The sequence below is a fragment of the Scatophagus argus genome, chromosome 5 (genome assembly GCF_020382885.2).
Source record: "Scatophagus argus isolate fScaArg1 chromosome 5, fScaArg1.pri, whole genome shotgun sequence".
NCBI lineage: Eukaryota > Metazoa > Chordata > Actinopteri > Scatophagidae > Scatophagus > Scatophagus argus.
The window spans coordinates 16,007,446-16,030,954 of NC_058497.1; the positions used below are offsets into that span (position 1 = coordinate 16,007,446).

Genomic DNA, 23,509 nt, shown 5'->3' on the forward strand with positions numbered 1-23,509 from the left:
TACAATTTGTTGCTGTTTGGATTAATCTTCATAAAATTCTGTCAACTATGGTACTTGGGTACTTGGAGGTCAGTCAAAGAGCCTCAAAGGTTTGACCACATCCCATAAAATTTGGGCCACAGCTTCCCAGCAAAATCAATCATCTCTGCTAACTGATTGGGCAATTTACATTCTAATTCATCATCTTGCTCTGCTCAAGTGCATATAAAGGTTGCCTACTTTGTTCTTTTTCTGCTTTCATTCTCCCGTCTTTTAAATGTTCTCACAGGTGCCTGCAGTTGTTTTCACTTTGATTGCATAAGGTGTCCAAGCTTACTGCCCTCACTTACACTCTGATGAGAGTCTCATGCTGTTTTGCTTAGTCTGTGAGCTGTAGGTCATTAAAATGATCAGGACATGAGGTGATTCTTCATTTTGTTAGCCCCCGAGTTCCATCTTTTTCCTGGCTATATTTTTGGAAAACAAATTTGTTTACACTGTGTACCAACAGTGATAACCACACCAACATGCCAGTCACTTGCCAAGCCACAACTGAGCAGTCAACACTTTCTTCTGTCCGGTGGCCGAACCATGCGTCCCGTTGTCCCCATCATGCCGCCTCTAGCCTTGTTTTGGCGAAAGCAACAGCACAATAATATAAATCACAGGTCTGTTTGTAGACAAAATGAGAAAACCAAGCCTGAAGCTACAGGAGCATATGTTCTTCCCTCTAAAAACACGCAAACATTAACAGACATGTACGCAAACAAACGCAACTCTGAGAACAGCCTTGAGCTGTCAGCACAGCGGCCCGAATCCTGCAACAGGTTATTTTTATACGTACTGACAGGCAGGGAGACACAGACCTGAGGCATCGTGTGCGTCCACATGGGAGAAAGGAGGAAAGCATGAAATCATGGAAGAGGAGAGAAAGGCAAATGGAGAACAGGAAGCAAAATATGAGCAAGAACAGGAAAGGAAAGATGTAGAAGAAAAAAAGCAAACAGGGCACAATGATGAAGCAGATACTCCAAAAAGTTGAGTCATGATCCACCTGTATCAGAGTGGATGTACGGCAGAGGTAACCGGATATGATCCCAGTTCGGCATTCAAAACAGAAAAATCAAATCAAATCTTTCTAATGAATTCAGGGGATGAAATAAGCCAATGCATATTTTAACCTGGTGATGATGTTTTATTAGTGTGGACATCTTTTCTCATTAAAAGTCTTCAGTGAGGGAACAAAAGACACATTAAAAAAAAACAAAAAACAAAAAAAAACAGAAAAAGTTTGTTAGTTTGACACCAAACTTTAAATATTATATTTTACAATATTTCTCGAATATATTTTGCTGAGTCATTTCCCCGTGGGACCAGGCCTTAAAACTGAACGAGCAGCCAAATTAGTTGCACAAACTTTCACAATGTCTCTCTGTTTCCCCTCCTTGACCTCTCAGCAGCACCTCGCCTACCACCAGAGACCTGATCAGACCAGGGTTTCGCAGTTCCTCTGAACTTGTGCTTCCCGACAGTTTTTAGTTCTCTGGTGTCAGTGTGTGAATCACATAAATATGATCTAAAAATCAAAAGTATTCTTCATCGTGTCATTTAAAAAAAAACTGTAGATATTTTCCAGGCTGATGTCTTCCAGTCTGCACGGGCTCAAGTTCAAATGTTTATGTTGGGGGAAAACATGCCATAACTTCCTGAGTGACACCCTGGGAATTGTTTCTGTCAAAAGAATTAGAGAAATTCTAAGAAACCTCCAGCTGTGAAATAGAGTAATATGCCGAGTTTATTAGCGCGCAGGGCTGTGCGGGTTGACCAGTAAAGGCGGTGATATTGTCTGGGAAAAGGCTATTGCAACAACAATTTTTGTAACAGAATCCAGAAACCAGTAATATTAAATGGACAGTAACCTCTATGGCAGAGATCCCTCTCTTTCTTTCCCTCTTTTTCCACCTCTGCTGGTTTCTATAAGGTGGGAATGTGACCAGTCGGAGGGGGAGGAGGAACCGGTGCCAGGACTGCCACTTCCTACATGGCGGTTCTCAGGGAAGCTGGAGGGCTGGGAACAGGAAACTCCCCCAAACACATCACAGACATACGGAAATGAATATTTAAAGAAATGAAGTGTGTGAATGCCTCTCTCTCTCTCTCTCTCTGTGTGTGTGTGTGTGTGTGTGTGTGTGTGTGTGTGTGTGTGTGTATTAGATGATGAGGTACCAAGGGTGTAAGGAGGTGAGAGAGAGGACAGGAAGTGAATTACACTAAAAAAAAAGAGAGAGAGAGAGTTATACAGTGGAGAATAATGTGAAAGAGAGCCAAAACAAGTTATGGCTGAAAAGAAAGAGAGACAGAAAGGAAAGAGAGAAAAACAGATGGAGGAATTAAAAGCAGGGAGGACTGGGAGTTTCGCACAGGTGGGATGGATGGATGGGTGACTGGGTGGATGATGGAAAATCTCTTTGTCCTTCGCTCTTCCCCCTGCTTCTAATGACGTGGCAGAGGATTTGCAGCAGTTGTCTTCTGCTGGTCAATCCCCACACACAGGTGCTTGGTGCCAAATCAAACCCTGCCTTGATTTTATATCTCCCAAGGTCCACCCCGTGTTTTCGTAGTGTTTAAAAAGGGATATGATTTTTATTGGGAAACCGGCGACATGTGGTATGGACATATGGTAACCATCACAGCTGGCGTAGGACCTGCATCGGATGCTGCAAAAGATGAGGATGGCGGAGAGGAGAGGAGGATGGTACAAGAGAGGAAAGGCCAGAGAGGATCATAAAGATGATTCTTCTATTCAAGAAAACTCCATTCCACTCCTCCTCCAAATCCATTAACCATTTATTTTTAAACAGTTCACATCTTAAGACATTGCGCTCATATGTACATTGCATCCATTTTTTTAGACAAGACAAATTTAAATCTCTCCAAGCTATAGGTTTTTTGGTACCAAATGCATTATTTTTCTGGCTGTCGCCCCAAAGTGCAGCTAGGAAAGGAAATACTGTCTGTGAAAACACACATGGTGACTTTCATACTGAAAAGACTGAGCTAACTTCAGGTAAACTGTTGTTTTGTCACTTACATGGAATACTTTTATTTTTATTTTGTTTTTATCTCTCTCTGTGTAAATTTAGTTTGTGTGAGTTCATTACCATATCCTGCCCTCTGCATCCTGATATTGATTAACAAAAAAAAAAAAAAATAAAATATTAGATATTCTCATCTAACTCTCAGCAAGAAAGCAAACAAGAGTTTTCATCAAAAGTCAAAGTATTCTTTTAAAAGCTGTGATGAGATTCATTTTCACACTGAGTAACTTAGAGGCCTTGTCTCCAGTCACAGCCTCACAGGTATTTCTTTTCAGGAGGCGACAGACTTTAAGCACCTAAGGATCCTGGAATCCTGGGCACCCAGCTGTACTGTGGGTGTCCGTGAGGTTTCATAATTAAAGTCAATCCACTCAGAGAATGACTCACTCTCCAATTACTGTGTGGAGACCTCACATTAATTGTCTCTTTATTAACTTCAAATTACACGAGCAGCCAGACACATCCAACACCTTTTTTTTCTGCTGTCAAGTCACCACATGAGGCTAATGTCGCTGCCATATGGGAATTTATGAATGAGGAAAAAGAGGTTGATGATGAATAGGCTATTATCCAGTGAAAGAGGTGAACATTTACAATGAAACATTTCTAGCAGTTTGGTTATTTTCAGCAGGGTCATTGCCCTTTTCAGTATTTCACAGATGAAAATCCCTCTTTCCATGAGAAAGCACGGCTGTAATTGTACATGCTTGTCTGCACGTATGAAAGAAGCCACTGACCCTTGAGTTTATTTCATGCGTAAGATAAATTGCTTTGCAAAGAACAGACACAGTCTCCATAAAGCTGAGGAAAGGGGAAAAAATGGTAGTCAAAGTAGCAGCGCAATTCCCCTAAAAGCCACATCTATGAATTTATTACTGCTCAGGGAAAGAAGAAAGAGGCCTCCGTGTGTCGGTGAAAGAGAGCATGAGGCTTTTGCTGTTTACCTGTCCACCTGTCTGGTGCAAAGACCTGTAAGCTCAGCAATCAATTTTGTGAAAAACAGCATCCAAGGGAGTGCTAAATTATCTTCTTTAAATTATCCTGAGTTAGCAGATACAAAAGAAATCTTGTTGGGGGCTTTGGTGTCTGGTTTTGCCTTCAGCGTCTGAGTTTAATCGTATGTTTGGATCATTTCGTGGCTTCCTCCGCTCTCGCTTTCATCTCCTGTCCTCGCTCGGCAGCAGACTGCAAACTTCAGTGTTAGTAGCTACTGTTGCTAATAAATACAGAAGGCCTTCAGTCTTTATCCAGACGAAGGCTCTCAGGAGAACTTCACAAAAACAAGTGGTTTGTTTCAGTGATGACAACTCACATGATGAAAAACAGCAGCTTCCCGTCTTATACGCTGATTTAGCCTCCAGTGAGTGCGAATAAACTGTGTAGGAACCAGCTAAATGTGTGCACTGGTTTTTATACTTCACACAGGCTGCGGTGGGAACTGCTCTGTGACAGCTTGTGAGTCCTGTCCTGTCCTGTCCTGTCCTGTCCTCCTTGTGTCGGGGGGCTGTTGAGAAGTTGAACAGAATCACATCCAATCTGTCTAAGGACGACCTGCTGGGAAGGTCCCTGCTTAATTTGTCTTCCCGCTGCTCTGCAATTGGCCCTTTGCCATATTTTAAAGTGAATACAAACAGTCAAAATCTCTCTCTCTCTCTCTCTCTCTTTCTCTCACACTCTCCTCCATCTCTCACTGTCAGTACAGTGACGGGGAGAAGGCAAATGGAACAAAGGACGAAGCTAGTTGCCTTCAAATTTGGCAATGATACTGACAATGACATTAAAGCTGGGAGAACACTGAAAAAAACTGTGGCTGAGGTTGCTTTCAGTGTGATGTTAAAATATTCACTTTTACCACAGCAGGGGACGTCTTTTTTTTTGTCCATTCTGTTCACTTCCTGCTTGCCACTGCCAGTTTACAAGCCTTTACTTTAACGCATCGGATAGGAGAGAGTGTATCTGAAATCAGTCGACATTCATGTGAAATATCAAACTTGTAACAATCAGTGAATGTTCTCCGGTCAGAAACAGGTGTTTTAATCTTTGGTGCATAATGCCCAACTCCTCTATCCATTCGATGAATCTGATTAATCTGTCTGACAGACCAAGTCATGCAGATGGGGCGAATGAAATGCAAGCTTAGTCTCGGAAAAAGGCCGTATGTGTTGTGATGTGCTAAAATGTTAAGCTTTTAAATATAAACAGTTCAAGGTCAAGGATTTTCTATTTCTATTGTCATTACAACCGTATACTAGAATACAGAGCGGTGAAACAACGATCCTCCAGGATGCTACATGGTGCTCCATAAGAGGAATACACATGTTGAGTATAAAATGGAAAAAAATACAAATTAAAAATTAAAAAAAGCAAAAAAATACACCCATTTAAACATGAGACAGTACAAATACGAAGTTTAACAGTGCAAAAACACTATAGACAATAAGACAATAAATACAGTGTGGCACAATACAATATGGACAATAGACAGTGCAGGGTGACCTCTATGACACTGGAGTGACAGTATGGACAATAAAGTGACAGCATGGGTGTTAAAATGAATGGTGTGCATGTAAGTTTTTTGAGTGTGTGCATGTACGTGTGTGTATGTGAGTGTATGTTTACATTTGCTACTTAGCTTGCAGCAAGCTAGAAGACCATGAAAATTCAGAAAAAAGCAGTGAGTGGACCTTGATTCATGAATAATCCCTGTTTATGTCTGTCTGTTTTCGGAGTGTGTTGTAACAAAACACTTGATACCGTGCTGTACACAAGGGCAGGAGATGAGTCATCACTCCTCCGGGCAGTTACTTAGTAAACACATCAGGCACTGAAGCAGACAGACACAGTGAAGCACCTGATCATAAAGTGAAGGATCATGACACACTGAGTGTGGTCTTGTAAGTGCTCCATCATTGAGAATAAGTCATTTCAGCTGTAGAAATAAATAAATAAATAAAGACAAACTCCAACATAGAAGTTAAATCTGAGATCTGTGCTGCCACCTGCTGTTGATGTTTTTTCAGCACATTTGGATTATGTGATGAAATTCATTTAAATGGTTGGATGAAAGAGGACAGTTTTGAGCTACTTGTACTTTAGTTCAGTATTTACAATTCATGCAACTTTACAGTTCTGCTTCACTACACTTGCAGAAGGAAATATTATGCTTTGTACTGTATTGATGGACTGCAGTACTGCATCTATCACCTCCTCAGAAGACCTGAAAGCTTCCTCCAACACTGAAATGAGTATTAGAGAGCAGAAACATTATTTTCATTTAAAGTAAAATAAAAATATAAGCACACTTCAGATACCATTAGCATAGAAAATGCACATACTGCGGGCACATTTGTTCCTCCCTGTGCATGGAAAATACTTTTTCTTACTAATAATGTAGTTCCTATGTAATGCACTTTGGTTTATAGGACAAACAAAATCAAACTGCTGTCAGTCCAATTGTTTTCTTGTCCTCATATACATATTATACATAAAATAAAACAACATCAAATATTCTTCAAGTATCAAAAGTAAAGCTGCTCAATATCCAGCAGATCACCCCTTTAGAGTATTAACAAAATATATTTTATTATTTGCTCCACCAAATCCTCACCCACCCACATTTTAATCTGCAAAATAATAGCTGTCAAATAAATGTGAAGTACAGTATTTGCCCCTGAAATGTTCTGGGGTAGAAAGGTTGTAATTAAGTGCAATGCTTGATGTTCTCAGTTACATTCCATCATATACATACAAATTTCGGTCAATCTGATTAAATCTAAGCTCCGCCCTCAATTGATTTAGTTCCTTCACACTCAGAGTGGCCCGAAGCTGAACTTTCAACTGCCGTGTAAAAGTAGTCAAAATCTCTGCCACTGAAACTGAAATCTCTCCTTACTTCTGCTTTTTTTTTTAAAAAAATATATATATAATATATAATTGTCAGCATGTTTAATTAATGTCACAGCCACTCAGACTCATACTTTTTATTCAGTTAAAATGATTTTCCCTCACATCTTGCTCTTCACACAGGTGTTTGCTGTTGGGCTCATTAGCATAAGGAACATGTGTGTGCTGGTGCAGAAAAGCACAATTTTCTTCGCATCAAAAAAAGTTTTTCTTATTAGACCATATTTCAGAAGACATGTGAGCCCCCTCGGGTATCAGAGTATAGTGTTGCTAAATGCAGTTGTTCCAGGTAACGTCACCCAACAGTGGAGCCAGGTGTCAGCAATCAACATGTGACTGGCTAACTCACATAAAAGCACTACTGTGTGGTTCAGTGCAAAGCTGCTGTCTGAACTAGAAGGAAGTGTAGACTATTGGTGAGTGTTAAGCAATGTCTGGGATGCTTTCTCTTAAAAGAGGAAGGAGTTTATTATTTGTTAAATTGAGTGTTGTATGATGTTTTGGCTTTAGTGTTTAAACATGTTCCAAAAGGCTGCTCTTAAAGCAATTTAGCCTTCAGATCCCCAAATTCCTTAAACCTTTATTTCAAATGCAGCAGCTGTTGTATGTGCATGTTGTAATGACTTTTCTTCTCTACTGTAAGGTGAAAATATATTAAGTTGATTTTAAAATTTTTGCAGTTGCTTTCTTTACAGTGTAACCCAAAGCGTTTCGCTTCGCTCAGACTGAAGATGTCCGGCCGTGGGAAGAAAGCTGCACCCAAACCTAAAACTGCAATGTCCCGGTCCTCCAGGGCAGGAATTACTTTCCCAGTGGGCCGCATCCACAGGCTGCTCAGAAAAGGCAACTATGCTGAGCGAATTGGCAATGGTTCTGCAGTGTACCTCTCAGCTATCCTGGAGTACCTGTGTGCTGAAATTTTGGAGCTGGCAGGAAATGCCTCCCGTGACAACAAGAAGCAACGCATTGCTCCTCGCCACATTTTGCTGGCAGTGAAAAATGATGAGGAGCTCAACAAACTTCTGGCAGGGGTCACAATCTCAGATGGTGGCGTCATACCAAACATCCAGGCGAGCCTTCTCCCCAAGAAGACCAAGGCACCCAAGGATGACGGTTCAACTACTAAAGACATTCAGTCTCAAGAGTTTTAATTGAAAGTACAAGTCTTGTAAATCTTATCAAATTAAAGTTTGTTTTTAATGTATACTTGTCTTATTACTTGTTGTGTAAGGTACTGGAAACTGGTCTTTCTGGGGAAACTGCTGAACTTTTTAGAGACCTACATTGTCTTGGCAGCAAATGTAAAGAGTGGAGCAAATTTCTACATGCTACCACAATGTGCTTCATTTCCTGTAGCCAAGGACACTTATGCTTTTTGAGGAATACAAAGTGACTTGTCAGTTCAGTTTGCTAGATGTAAACTGTCCAGAAAAGACAACTGTGACGGTGATTATTTAGAAGTCGCTGCTAATTACTGCTTTAAAGCTTCCATCCAAATCCAAAATGTAAAATGTTTTTTAATATACACACCCTGTTAGTTGATAATGTGGGGACAAGTGGAGGTTTTTCATAATATAATCTACATTATGGATTGGATTATTACAGTCCACAGTTTGGATTTGAGGTTCAGGCAATAAAGGCTTCTTGCAGATCTGCACTTGAACCTGAGCTGCCCAGTTAGCTTTGGAAATCTGTAACAAATGTCAGCAAAAATGGCCTGACACTTAGTGATGTTTATAGATACTGGTTTTAATGAAATGGTCTAAAGCAGGCACTCAAATTACCTTGGGGGGAAATTAGGTGTCATTATTAAAAGTACAAGGATCAGACATTCCAATTTGAACAAAACGCAGAAGGTTGGATGATGACATTCAGCAGTGAGACTCATTTGTTTCAGACATTTTTGACCTTTTGTCCTGATTGCTGCTTTCAGTGAATCACTGTAATCGGATAACTCAAACCGAAAAAATTAACATTTGGGGATGTGAACAATCGTTGAGCCATGTATGTGGTATTTAAAAATAGTTCCACCTAAACCGTTCAAATTTATGTACTTATTTATTTGTTTTTTGTTTTGTTTTGTTTTTTTTGCAACACTCTGGAACACTGCGTATGCTGAACGTACCCATGTGGGCAACGACGTGCTGACGTAAGACGTGTGAACAACAAACAGTTGCTGGACTCCAACAAGCTAGCGAATCGTAAGGCTAGACAAAAACAGGTTCAACGTACTTCTCCCGGAGAGGGAGATACCCACCAGAGCTGTGCGGTCGGGATATCTTGATAACCTTAATTAAGACTATTAGTACTGGCAAGTGTATTTTCGGCACGGTTCCCAGCGCTAATGTTAGCCGCGGAAACATGTTCAATGCTCGGAGTGTGACGCCTGTCTTTTTTCTGGCTGCCGCTGGTCGAGGGTTGTGATATGAGCTGAGTTGCACCGCGACAGAAGGTGAGACAAGAGCCACAGCCGGGAAATAATTTCTTGACACAGAAGAATGGACTTTGTCGGGGACAGACAGACCGGCTCACGCAAAGAAGCAGGTGTGCGACCGTACACGGGCCTGGATGTCATTGTTGGGCAACAACTTTAGCAACCTAGCTAACATTAGCTCGTTCAAATTCATGCAAATGAATCGGCTCGGTGTCGGGCAGTAATCTCACTTTGCTAGCGTAATGGAGGCACCCTGAGTGACTTGTTCGTTTCAATTGACTGTCCTGGTGCTCTTTAATACTGCTGGCAATGTGCTGACGAACAGTGAGCCTTTCGTCGGTTCCCATTCGGAGCAATAAGACACGGTTGGCAGAAATTTTTAAGTGGTGGATGTCTGCATAGGTTATAGTTGAGTAAAGAATTACTGAGACATTATCTATTTCACACAGCTGTCACATATTTCGTGTATTGAAATGTGTGAAATTGCACTTTAGGTAATATATAAGGCCAAAGTCATCTATGATTTGGGGTTTGTGGTAACTAATGTAAATCAAACCCAGTACAGCAAACCAGTCAAGATACAGGTTTAATATTCTGATTGCACTTGAAATTAATTTGGACAACTAAGAACTGAGTAGGTGTATATCTACATATCTAGTGAGGATAGAGGCAAGAGAAGGCTTATCCATGTCAGTTGATTCCTAGTTAATATTTAACTCAATACCTATACTGTCTGGCACAGTTTAAGACTAAGTTTCACTGGAAATGAAAACATGAATATCGAAGAGCAATGTCTAGATTTGTGCAATGTCAAGACAAAAAGCAATGTGGACACTGATCACAACACTACCAACAGCTCAGAAGGGGTCATCCCCCGGATATCTGAACTGATGACGGACATTAACACAGAAAAACAAAACATTGCTCCCACAGAGGCTTCCAAAACGTATTTAATGCCTCAGCTCACTGATAACCTTCAGGCTGCCCAGGAGGAGGATAACCATCAGGCACAAAACACACTGGAAATTGATGAGGTCAATGGAAATAGACAGAGCAGTGCCCAAGACACCCATTCGGTAGTGAATCCCACTGAGGCTATCTTTTCTAACGATGAGCATCACAAGGACGATATTGAGGGGAAGAAAGTGAAGGAAGATAAGGACATTGAACCTGCAAAGTTTGTTGTGGAGGAAGGATATGATGGTGCGGACATGGACATAGGTGTAGATCTGACCCTCAATGAGAGTGGGGTGTTGGAGGCTGAATCAACAAACGTCAAATCACTCTCAGATAATACTTTAGACTCAGAGTCCACATCTCAGGGTGTCCCAGCTGGCAGCTCGGCACAGAGCCTGTCAGATGCAAGCCAAACGAGTGGCACAGAGACTTCTGCCACAGACCGGGCTGGACTGTACCCCTCGGTGGAGGAGGGCGAGGATAAACACAAACCAAGCGGCAAAAGAGTGACATTTCCCTCAGATGAGGATATTGTCTCTGGAGCAGTGGAGCCCAAGGACCCCTGGAGACATGGTAATGCTGTCTTAGTTTCTGCTTGTCTTTTGAGCCTGTATGAACATGTCAAATCATCATGGTTTGCGAGGATTTATTCTCTTAGGAGATCTAAAAAGCTGTGAAGTCTGTTCTTTTTGGGTTTAAAATGTGTCATGTTTCATGTGAAGTTGGTAGGAACGTGATGTTGACACTGATGCATGAGAGGTGTGTCTTTTTGAGAGGAATGTTCTTCTGTGTCAAAGCTTGTCATCTCTTGCACGATCACACAACAGTCTATTTAGTCCTAAGGCAGCACCTGTGCCCCTGCCCCTTTTTCAAACAGAAGTTAATTTCATGCTTTAAATAGTCTAATATGCAACATAATAGCTTAGTCTGGCTTTTTCCCCATACAATCTGTTTTTCTAAATATAGGCCCAGGCCTGTTCTGTATGCCATATTGTGAGTCAATCCCACCACCACTTCTTGAGGTATGCCATTTTACCACAGTTGGGTTCCTGTTTGTTTAGTGAAAAAGCATCTAAAGGAAGCTTATGCAGGAAAAGGCACTGATTTCACTGTGTCGATATCTGGAACCCCTTCTTCACATTTACTGCAAAATGAGAAGCTGCCTCTCCACCTTTACTGTTAATCTTCCAGGAAATAACGTGAATATTTTAGATTTAAATAAATGCTGCATTTTTATATACAAATACAATACAATACAAAACGTTTTTTTATCTCCAGAAGGTATACTTGGGAAACGCTGCACTGGAAGGAACAATAGACCAGAAGGATTAATAAGAACAGGATACAGACAAGCAGAGAAATCATATACAGATGGAAACAAATAAATCTTAGTTAGAAAGCAATGGGCATATGTTACACCAAACCAGTGTTAATGAACCAAATGTAATGCATTTTCAAAACCAATGGTGATTCCTGCCGCTCCAGATCAAATGATGTAGTACCATTCTTCACAAGAATATTTGAGGAATATCTTGAGGGAGTTTCTTCAAATTTGGCACAATAATCTACTTACTAGGATGAACTGATTTAGATTTTGGTGGTCAAAGGTCAACTTCACTTTGATGTCATCGTGTTTTCTGTCATTATTCGACAGCATAACTCAATAGGAACAGAAGGGCAGATTTTGTCCGTATTTCATATATGGTCAGATACTCAATTGGTGGAGGGTGTCCTCCTTGTAACTGTGCTGACTGGTTTGAAAACGTTTGAAGAATCTACACTTTAAAATTTGTATCTTCTTTCAGCAACTTCCATATTTGAAGCATTACAGTCCTCCATAAGTTCATTGGCTTTGATGATATTGAGCTTCAGGTCATTGGCACTGCTCCATGTGACAAAAAGCTCTATGAGCCCTCTGTATTCCTCTGTGAAAATAGGCATTAAAAACAGCATGTTTCTCATTGGAAATTATTCGTTGGAGTCATACATGTCATGTGATAACTCCAGTAATTTTGCTAAAAATACACTTAAACCCCCTTTTGTTAAATTCCTCCAAAGTGTTCATTGCATAGACAGGCAGATTGACAAGTTTGTAAGGCCATGCAGTAATTCTAGTTGGACTTAATTCATCTCTATTGTCTTTGCCTAGAGTAAGGATAAATACAGTGAAATGCGGTTTTAATTTAATTTATTAGTCATTATGCACCAGTACCTAAAGAATAACATATGAATGTCTCAATGATCTTTTTTGGCCAAAGTACTGATTTTGGTTAACAGGTCTTCTTCTTTTTTTTCTTTTTTTTTTTGTTCATTTTTTTCTTTATTTTTAGTTCCTCTTACACAACATTATGCAACTACAGTATACAATAGGTTCTTGTTTAATTCTTTTCTTGGCAGTGCCAGATTTTTATTTGGACTACATACTGCTGGCCTTACAGTCTTAGTCCAAGTCTCAGTACAGTCTTTTGTCCTTAGTTAGGCTCAGTGTCTTTGTGACCTGTGTGGTTTTAAGAGTGAACCAAAAATGTAGGCCAGGCCAAGGCAAGGGTCAGTGATGCGAGATGCCCAGATGGAGGGGGGGGGGTAGAAAAAAAAGCATAAGCACCAAGGTTAACATGCTCCAGTGCCGTGTTCAGAGCTGAATATGAATTGTTTGATTAACACCCCTGCAACTGGTCAGATAGCCACCCAGAAAGACACTTGTCCTTACACATTTCTCTAACTGTTAGTGTAAATCATGTTCAGTGCACTTAAAACAATTTATGCATTTGTAGCATTCATGGTCCTTATCATGCTCCTGTCATGTAACCCTGTTGTTTGTTGGCAGTGCACATGCCAGATGGACGATCTGATAGTAAACTGGACATGAAATATCTTTAGCCAAACTGTGTGAGGGTAAAGTCTCCAACCCAGTTAGCCAAGATTTTTGGGACCTTATGAAACACATGGTTCTAGGAAGAGTCAAGTATCTAGATGACGGCAGTGTGGGCTCAGATTAGTTATTGCCGCATGTGTAACATGTAGTTTAAGTTAAGTTGGACAAATAATACTTTGAATTCCAAAAAGGTCATTTTATCATCTTTGTGTTTGGACACATTTAATACGTTCTTCTTGTTCTTCTAGGGCTGGCTGATATGGTAAAAAAAAAAAAAAAAATCAGGATTTTTAATGTAGACCAGTAGAAATAGGTTGAATTTAACCACTTTATTTTGATTCCCTGCAATGTACGTCAAGTGCGGCCCAGGACAACATAGCGGATATCAACTACACTGAGAAGCTTTCTGGTGCCATGCTTTTCAACCACACTGACCGGTAGCATATCCTTAGCAATGCAGTACAATACGATGCAAGAATAGTTAATGTCCTTGCACTGTTTTTTCAGTTTTCTCATACTGTGCTGCTGTCAAGCACCTTTCCATTGTCAGCTGTTTGTGAGTTGTTTCTGTTGTCATACCAGCAGATGCAGCAGATGTAGGTTGTGGCTGACGACGTGTTGCGCACTCAGCAGAAGCAGCTTTTTCTTCTTATTTCCCCGCTGCCTGTACTCACTTTCTCTCTCCAGTGTCCTTGTTGTTTGTTTATGCAACCGAACCTATGTTACGCACTTTCCTTCCTCTCTCTGTCTCTCTATCACCTATCGGCGATACATTTTGCTATCATTTTTTTGCCCATGCTTTCACATTATTCAATGAATTGTGTTAGCTTCAGCAATTTGAACAGGTTTTCTGTTGTTTCAGCGTAAGTGATGGTGTACAAGCCTAGATAAGAGTGACAAAGCTGCACAGGTTGTAGTAAGTGAAGTTAGAAAATAACTTTTAAATCAGCTTTCAACCTCAGCTTCTTATGTTACTTCTTAATTAATTTATATTTATTTTTTTCAGGTATTGGCTCTTTGGAGGGAGCTACTGTGTCATTTGAAGGTTGACAGAATTTAAATGTTAAAGTTAGTAGTTAAATGTTAATAAGTCGGAAAAACACACAGTCACCCACATTAAATAATTTAATAACATCTAACAAAGCCTGATAATCCTTACGTCCTCTTTCATTTGCACCTGTGCTACCCTTCATACGTGTTAATTGTGGAATTTGCTTCTAGCTCTAAACCTTTGTCATTCACCTGGGTATCTTTCTCTTTGTCTTGCTTGTGCCATCTACCTTGAGGACACGAGCACACATGGGATAAACGTGTGTGTGTGTGTTTGTGAGGCAAAGTCCAGGAAATGAAATGTATCTGAATCTTCTCTCCAAGGCTCCTCATGCTTCATTAAATGCTCCATTATCCATCCAGACTTTTTATCTGATGAACTCGTGTCATGTTTCTGACAGATGACATAAGACAGGGACTCAGAGAACTGAGCTCACAGAGCCTGGAGCTTCATGCACACACAGTATGAGTTACTTCTTTAAGAGCAGAGAGAAGAATTCGTTAGATAAAGCAGCATCCATCTGGTTTAATTGCTGTTACGAAATGAGCATATGAACAGGAGTTCACTTCTTGGAGTCCAGAAAGCTGCCATTCAAAATAACCCCCTGGGGTTCACGATAGAACAAAGTCAGGAGAACAATAGCAGGCAGCTGGGGTGTCACATTTCTCTTTCTTCCTTGGCACTCAAATTTTTCCAGGCTTGACGTCATCCAGTTTACTGGTATCAACTGGCACACAGTGAGTGACATCAGAATGTATACATTAAAAAATGCATGTAAGTAGGGCTTCTTGGAACTACCTTTGTGATATTGTACTCGAGAATTTTGCCAACAAGTAATAAAATGACGTTTTATTCTGGGTTAGATAATGTCATTCCTTAAATTTTTGTTTTTGTTTTTTTTTGTCTCTGTTGAGACTTAAGGGACGCTTGTCCCTCCCTCCAGGCTTCAGCAAATACTACATCATATCCTTATATTCCTGAACTTTTCAGGATGCTGTGTTGCTTGCCCTGCTCCCTATGCTTCTCCCCTATATTTCATCTGTCCTGGCTGGCCAATTCAGTCATGGTGCTTATACTGTATCAGCAGAACGTGTCATTACAATAGCACTCGCTCATACTGGAAACATGCTAGGTCATTCTGTATATTTCATCCAACTTATCAGTCATTACATACCCTCTGAAATGCAGAGTTATTGTTTTTGTCAAGGCATGATGCAAGTTTTTCACAGCAACCATAGAGAATAATAGAATATCACAGTTTTGATTTATTGTAAAACAGCTTTAGCTATGAACAAGTTAAAGCCTACTACATGCAGTCCAGACAATACCTTCATGGTAACTGCAATAATAACAGCTAAGCAACCAAACTCTTTGGCCTACGTGCAGCTTCGTCTCATGTCATAGGACCCAAGCCCCACTTGGCACCAGGTTGTGAGAGGATCTGTGACCCATGAAATGTTATGTGTTGTGGCTGTGGACCAAGTTACATTCTGATAAGCAGAGCTCTCAGTGGACAGAATGGACAAAGGCTTTGAAAACCTAGACGTTAGTTCAGTTCGTGCTGGAGGCAGACTAGTGCTGAATTCTCTGGGCCAAAAGAGAAAACAATTTTTCTTTTTCTTTCTTCTGAGAGGGAGTTTTGAAGTTATATGTCCTCTGACACACTTCTGGATGTGCAGTCATACTTTTTCATCCTGTTGGGAACAACATAACTGCGAGTGGCAAGTTAATAGTGTCAAATGTCAGCTGATACTGCCAGCTGTCATATAGGTGTCATTAACACCTCATTTTCAGTGAAAACATGAGAAGAAATAAAGATAGTTAACAAGAGACATCACCAAGGCAAAGTCTGTAATGAATGTTGAAAACATATTTATTCATTTTGCGTGTAATTACCATCGTGATTATTTTTGTAATATTCGTGATCGTTTTAGCAGCTGATGACTTTGGTTTACTTTTTAGAAATGAATGAAAATCATTGTAGGAAGGTTCAAATAAAATAAATTATGAGGAATATCATAGCATACTTCAGTTCAGTTTGAATTGACGTATGCTATGATAATATTCTTGAAGTGTGCCTCGAGCTCTCAGCTTGGACTCAAGTCACGATTAAGTTGCACATGCAGGGATTTATTTGAGTCTTGTCATGAGATTCTTCCTTAAAAAAAATTGAGAATCAACTTGGACTCGGATTTGGGACTCTAGAAAAATCTTTATTTTATGTATTGTATTTTTTTAAATTATGTATTCATATCCAGGTTTGAAGATAGTTGGAAATGTTTGAGACAATGTAAGTGTGCAGCTTAACAAAGTATATAACACAGGTTTAGTTGTTTTCAGACATCTTAATGCGAAAATGTTACACGTTACACAATATTAAACAAGTGTGCAGCTGTGTAATCTAAGATTTAGATCTGAACTTAAATCAAGTTTAACTTGATTAGTCGCATCTCCGACCTATCAGTATGCTGGGCACTAGCATCTACTGCCAAACAGCTATTTAAATATTTTATGCACTGGCGATTGCTAGACCAACTATGTAATGATGACACCGTTTCCAAATTGCAGTTTTTCCTATGCTGGGATGTTTATTTTCCATCCAACAGTACAGGCCGATGCCAATATGTATGTGATACAATAATACCTGCCGATGATATCAGTTCTCTGGGGTATCTCTAGTTTGTACACTCATCTGTTGTGAAGTTCTGCCTGTTGAAGCTACACATGCAGCTTTGTTTGTCTTGTAAATAAAGTGTAAAGTGTCTGGCAGTGTTTGTTTTGAGATGAGCCCCGTCATTTAACCTTACGCGTGGATCTGCATTGTAGCTTGAAACCAAGGTAATTACCAGCAAACCTGAGGGCTGGTAAAATAGACACAGAAGAGAAAGGAAAGCATTCCACCAAGATTTTTTAATATTATCACAGAACAGACATCGAACAATCCAAGTCAAATCAGTCCTGAGGAGACTGGAAGTGTCAAATATTACCTACCTTCTCCACACCCTGCACAAAATGCCCTCTTTATTTGAAAATAGAGGATACAACTGTTGTTTGCTCATAATGTCACTCTCCATCTGGTCTGGCAGCTTTCTCAGATGCAGGCCTGGTTTCATGTGGGAGTCTAAAATGGCTTCTCTGTTTTTATGGCTCCTCATCCGCCAAAGGAACTGATTAGAATTTGGTGGTCAAATATCGAGCTCCTTGCGGCCTCCCTAAACATGTTTTTGGCCATAGCTATAGCATAAGTATTTATATGTTAATTGTGACAACATTTCACACAAATGTCTAATTGGATAAAATGATGAAATTCACTGTAACATTTGAATGTTTTACAAAAATAATTTTCTGGCCATTAGTCAATACCACTGTGTGTGAACTGTGACCATATTTCACATTTGGTTGGAGGACAGAGACAGCAGCCTGCCGCTGAATGTGTTCCGTTTCCTATTCAAGGTGCTGTGCAGAGGGTGATGGACATGGTTTGTCATGGATCTGAGTTTGTTCTGAGTCCTCTCCTCTGCCACATATGTTAAGGACTTCAGCTCTGCCAGCTTGTCCAGCCGTGAGGCATCCTTCTTCTTAGTGCTGCTTCCACAGCACACCACGGCACAGAAGAGGATGCTGGCTACGACAGCCTGGTAGAACATCTGCAGCAGCTTCCCGGCAGACACTAAAGGATCTCAGCCTCCTCAGGAAATAGTGACGGCTCTGTCCTTTCATGTATAGTGCGTCCAGTTTGTGATCTAATTGCCGTCCCAGGGACTTGCAGGTTTGGACAAGCTCCACACAGTCCCCGCCGATGGCTACTGGCTGTGGGTGAGGCCTGGGCCTCTGGAAATCCACCACCATCTCCTTGATTTTGGAGGTGTTGATGTGTAGGTAGTTAGACCTGCACCATGCCACAAAGTCCTTCACCAGGTTCCTGTACTCCTCCTCCTGTCCATCCTTGATCCACCCTACAATTGCAGTGTCATCCGAATACTTTTGCATGTATCATGACGAGTTGTATTTGAAGTCAGAGGCGTAAAGGACATTGGAGAGCGCTGTCTGGTGCTCTCGTGCTGCTGATTGCAGTCCCAGAGGCGCAGTCCCTAAGCCTGATGTACCGAGGTCTCCCCATGAGATAGTCCGTAATCCATGACACGAGGTGTGAGTTCACTTCCATCTCTGTCAGTTTGTCAGATTGTGTCTCAGTCCGAGCTGTCTTTTAATTATTGATCAGACTGAAGGAAAATTAGTTGATTGACTTAATCATTTCAGTCATTTTTCAAGCAAAAATGTCAAACATTAGCTCTTTCCAGCTTTTTTTAAATTGAATTAATTTCTGCTTGGTCATTTTATTTGGGTTCTAGGAAATTGTGATGAGAATTTTTCAGTTTTTTAAAAATTCTTTTAGATTAAATATGGCAGATTATTTTATGATGAAAATAATTGTTAGTGGCAGTCTTAGTACAGTATGATTCAAATGGGTTGAGTTAGTGGTTTTTACCTTTGAGCTACCCTGTTATTAACAGAAGACTGCCCTCTTCTCAAATTTGCATGCCTCTCACTTCTTTGTGTTAGACCACTCCTGCTTTCTTGTCATCCGTACTGGTAGAAGCACACAGCAGCAGACTCACAGTCTCTGCCTCTCTGCCACACCTCTGACCATCCAGGCTGCCAGCTGTCATGTGTGAATGACGCTGCTGTCACCATCCGCAACACAGCAGTGTGAAATGGCAGAGGAAAGGAGGCTTGAGACTGGAAGAGGGAGGCTATTTTGAACACTGGCACTTGCATGTTAAGGAGGAGGACCTGACAACACTTCTGTGTTCCACCACCAACATACTTTGGACATTTGCCCAAAGGCTTGGCATGTCATTTCATACATTGCGTTTGTCTTGTGAAAACACCACAACCTCGAAAGTCAAGTGATTTGTATGTTTTCCCTTTAGACTCTCCAAGTCAGCTAAATTTCAGAATTGCTTTTACTTGTAAAATCCACGTGTTCACACTTGTTTTATCCTCTGCTGTCTGTTATCACCAGTTTGTCGTGTTGTTGATTTGTGTTTTGTCATACTGACGTTTTTCTATTTTTGTCATCCACCTTATACTGATGAGCATATAGGCTAAATAACAGACACATTTGTCTGTGTAATGCATTACATTTCAACAGCACCGCAAACTACATTCACCCGAAACTGTCATACAGTTAAATCAACACCTCACTGAAGCAGTTTCGACAAAAACTTAGCTTTATAACCTTGATGCATTTTTGCAGAACTGTCAGATTGAACAGCATTAGTTTTAGTAAGGTCTGTATAATCTGTGTTATTGTTCTCCAAAGAAAAATTCTCGTCACAATTTCTCAGAGCCCAAAACGACTTCTTCAGATGCTTCTTTTGTCCAGTCATCAGTCTGGAACCCAAAGACTCTTCATTTACTGTCATAAATGACAAAGAAAAGCAGCAAATCCTTTTATTTAAGAAGCTGGAATCTGCAAATGTTTGACATTTTTGCTTGATAAATGATTGATTCTATTCCATTGACTTACCAGTTAATTGATTATCAATATAGCTGACAAATAATTTTCTTTTGATAGATTACATAATTGTAGAAGGTCTATCCAAGATGGTGAGGAAAAAGTTGCATCATTAATTTTAACTGATGCAGGGCTACATGGTTTTCAATTTTTTTCAATTATTTGCCTTAAGGAACCTTTTTGAGTCCCTCTATAACCTTAACTCAGCTGACAATGAATGTCTACTCAACTGTCTGACGGTGCAAACCACCCTCGCACTTGAAGGATTTCACTCGGTAGGGCAACAAATTACATACAGACTGCTGAAGCTGTTGACCATCCGATGAAATGCAGTGGATTGAAGTGCTGCCAGTTGAACACATGGCCTCCATGTGTTGCTGAGTGCTCTGTGTGCAGACTTCTCTATTGAAGCAGATCTTTTGAACTGCTTCCTAGGAGTAATTTCCTCTCGAAACATGTAACATGTCAGTTCAGCTGTTACCTGGCATTATAGACACTTTGACTTAATAAATGGCGTCTAAGTGATCAATTCAAGGTGAAGATCCTCCTTTAAGAGTTTAGCTTTCCCTCCTGTCAGTGTGCTAATCCATCCAGTGGACTTGTCGTCAGTTGTTCCTGGGTAGCATTAGCTGCTGCATAACAATTTATCCAAGTAAAAACTAGGTCAGTCAACAGGCTGACTACCTTTTCCGACCACAGTCCTCTCTTTTCATTTGCTGTTATGCAACTTGACATTTATTCTGTTCTAAAACCCCTTCTGTCCATGCAGCTCCAGATGTGTGCAGACAGCAGGTCAGGTGTTTATATGCGGTTGCTGGACGGAGGCTGGTACAGTCTTCACCACATTCCCACTCGCTGCCAAAGTTTTTCCTCTCTACTTATGGAGTATTCTGTATCATTCTTAACTACTAGTTTAACCAGACTGTGCAGACGAGTCGTACTTTTTTTTAAAATGGGATTCTCACTTTCTGCCAAGTCTGTGTCAGTTGCCTGTCTTCGCCAATGGTGTTACATCTTCCTCTGCACACATTCAGGCACTTGTCTTTGCTTGTTTCCTCCTTTTGTTTTTTTTTTTCCTTTTTTTTGAAGAGAGGGGAGTTTGTACTTTGCTTCTTGTTAGCTAGACTAACTTAGCTAGACTAACAAGAACGATAAGAATGATTTATGAAGGTGCAAAGAAAGCAAGGCTGAGGAGGATGAATACACACTGACATGGACTGAATTTGGGTCAGACTTCTCAGCAGTTAAGATAACCTTATTCTGTACACATCTTTGATTCTGTGCAGTAAACAGCATCTTTGTAATGATCATTTGTTGTACAAACATGAAAACAGCGTTGGCATCGGGTGATTTTTCTCTCACGGTCGTCTGCATTTATTCAGCAGCTTCTAGTTAGGTGAGGTGCCAGCTTTCTTTTAGCACATTGGAAGATGAATCACATGTTTTAACAGGCCCTAAAGGTTTGTCTTTAACATCGAGTAATTTCAAAGGAGGGTCCTTACGTGTTCCTTCAGATGTTTTTCTTAAAAAGCCTGAAAAGAGTTGCAAGCCCTTCTCAGAACTTGGGAGGAAGAGAGTTGTTTCTGTGTGATGTTCATGCTGCTTTTTTCTAGGAAATGGGTGTTAATGTGTGAATGTGTGAATATAAAATGGGTGGAACTCCAAGTGCTCCGCAAAATCTTTATAATCCAAAACAGTTTTTTTTTAATCAAACATTTTACACACACACGCAACTTGCATCCTACCTTTTTATGCAATATTTTATTTTTGTTGCCTGTTTATGCTTCTGTATATAATCTAATGAATCGCTTCTTGCTGTAACTTGAAAGGTAGCAGTTGAAAAAGTGTAAACCTTTACAATGGAACAGTAAATTAAAATTTCTGATCCATATCGCATATTCAGTCTTTTGTGGTGATGTAACAGTTTAATAAGCATTCATACAACGGTCCACCTCTTCTGTCCCACTGAAACCAACACAAACTGTGTCTGGTTCTAAAGCCCACGTTCACACTGTGGGCACTGGGTCGATCTGTTCTGACATTTTGTGGGCGGCTGGAGAGACTTTGACTTCAGTGTTGTGATGTTACACAGCTACAAAGGAGAGAAGGCTTTTATTTATAGCTGCTGCATTTTTAAGTTTTATTTTTGTTGAGAATGTCATATTAACATGGCTAGGAGATCTGATACATTCATAATCTAAATGTATGACTTGAATACCAATGTGCAGGCTAAACTGCAGAGCAGCTGAATCACTTACTACAGTGACTTATACATAAATAAATTATAAATATGTATTTAATATTTAATAAATATTTCTAGCACAATTGTAGCTTGAATTCCTCAAGCAGATTTTATTTTCACAATTGAAATGTGCCAAATGGTGCAGTGTAATGTCTTCATATTTTGATTAACTCTAACCCAAAGTGTGTCATTTGAAGTTGCTGCACTGATACCTGTCAGGTATTGCTTAAGTGAAATGGCATGTTAATTTTTCCGTGAAAACTTTGGCCTCACCTTGTGCTTTATAGCTCAAGTACAGTTAAGGTGTGGAAGGGAACTATCAGGTTTATCTGACTGAACACCTGCACACATTCAATGCTTAACAGTTTCTTTACACAGCTTTCAATACAGACCTCTCAACATATGTGCCTGTACTTGTTGCAGCTTGACCAGCTGCTCAGTTTAAGTAATTGATTTGTACTTTATGACAGGCATACCTCCCTTTCTGCCTGCAAGTTGTCTTCGCGCCAAAATACCAATCCAACAGGTTGTGTACTGCAGCAAAGATGCAACACATCCGTAATTCATTAGGGTATAGTTTAAGCACACGCAGTTTATTGAAATACATAGTAAAGCTAAATCTGGTTTCCTACTACAATTTGTATATTCGTGATGCACTGATGGAAGGGAATACCCAAACAAACTAGATCATATTGAATTAATTTCCAGATCTTGTACGACTTGGATTTTCTTTTCACTGCCTTTAACTCCTTCTGAGTGATGAGGGGAAGGGGTTTGAAATCAAGGAAACAATTTATAGAGCAAAAGTCAATGATGATATCGATCGTGTATGTAGTGTTAATTTGAGTTATTGCTTAGCAGAATGTATTGCTTTACTCCATCAAGCTGATCACATTCTTCAAAATGTTCACTCCAACAAAGGAGTAAATCTGCAGCAGCAAGATAATGGTCAAAAACTCATCATCAATCATTCTTATAAAGTCTGCAGTACTTAATTTACCTCTGATGATCTGAGTCAGCAAGCTAGGTGCGGTTGGAGCGTCTGCCGCAGCAAGAAGTGATTTAGTGTGCGTTTCACAATGGATGGTGGCCGACAACAAAAAACACAAGGAGAAAAGCAGCATGCTGCTCGTTTCTTTCATTTCGCAGATGAAACTGCGTCTGTGTCCTTAACCACACCTGAAATCTCAGCCTGAGGTGTTTTTAAAACTGACTGCCTTCCCTTTATGCTCCCTTGCTTCAGTGCAACATGCAGAGCAGGTTTTGAGCTTGAGGGCAAATTTAGTGTGACAAAGAAAATTTTGTGATTTTGAAATAATATTCAAGTTCAAGTGTGTGAAAACTGTGAGGAATCGCAGCTGAACTCCGACCGCCCTGGGCCGACTGACTCTCCTGTTCAAGAGTGTGAGTTTGGGTGTGTGAGATCATAGACAGACCCTCCTAAGTGTA

General features: G+C 40.3%; 2 protein-coding genes across 3 annotated transcripts in view; both read left to right on the top strand.

Annotated features, from left to right (window-relative positions):
* Positions 1-7,236: 7,236 nt before the first annotated feature.
* On the top strand, positions 7,237-8,184 carry LOC124059809 (late histone H2A.2.2-like). Of its 2 annotated transcripts, none has more exons than XM_046390186.1 (2): positions 7,237-7,396; positions 7,676-8,184. In XM_046390186.1, exon 2 carries the CDS (start codon positions 7,712-7,714, stop codon positions 8,129-8,131), a length of 420 nt encoding a protein of 139 aa, XP_046246142.1. In that variant the 5' UTR covers positions 7,237-7,396; positions 7,676-7,711; the 3' UTR covers positions 8,132-8,184. The 2 variants fall into 2 exon arrangements, with proteins under 2 accessions (XP_046246142.1, XP_046246141.1); XM_046390185.1 differs by having other exon boundaries at positions 7,238-7,396; positions 7,661-8,184.
* A 938-nt stretch (positions 8,185-9,122) lies between these two features.
* The window catches only part of ppp1r37 (protein phosphatase 1, regulatory subunit 37), a 41,411-nt gene continuing 27,024 nt past the window's right edge, over positions 9,123-23,509 (top strand). Inside the window, exon 1 of the mRNA XM_046389187.1 lies at positions 9,123-10,944. Within this exon, the coding sequence (XP_046245143.1) occupies positions 10,188-10,944 (757 nt within the window). The 5' untranslated portion in view covers positions 9,123-10,187. The remainder of the gene's footprint in view (positions 10,945-23,509) is intronic.

Bases quoted from the DNA above. Each gene is read 5' to 3' on its own strand.
- LOC124059809 (XM_046390186.1), top strand. From the start codon at position 7,712: ATGTCCGGCCGTGGGAAGAAAGCTGCACCCAAACCTAAAACTGCAATG.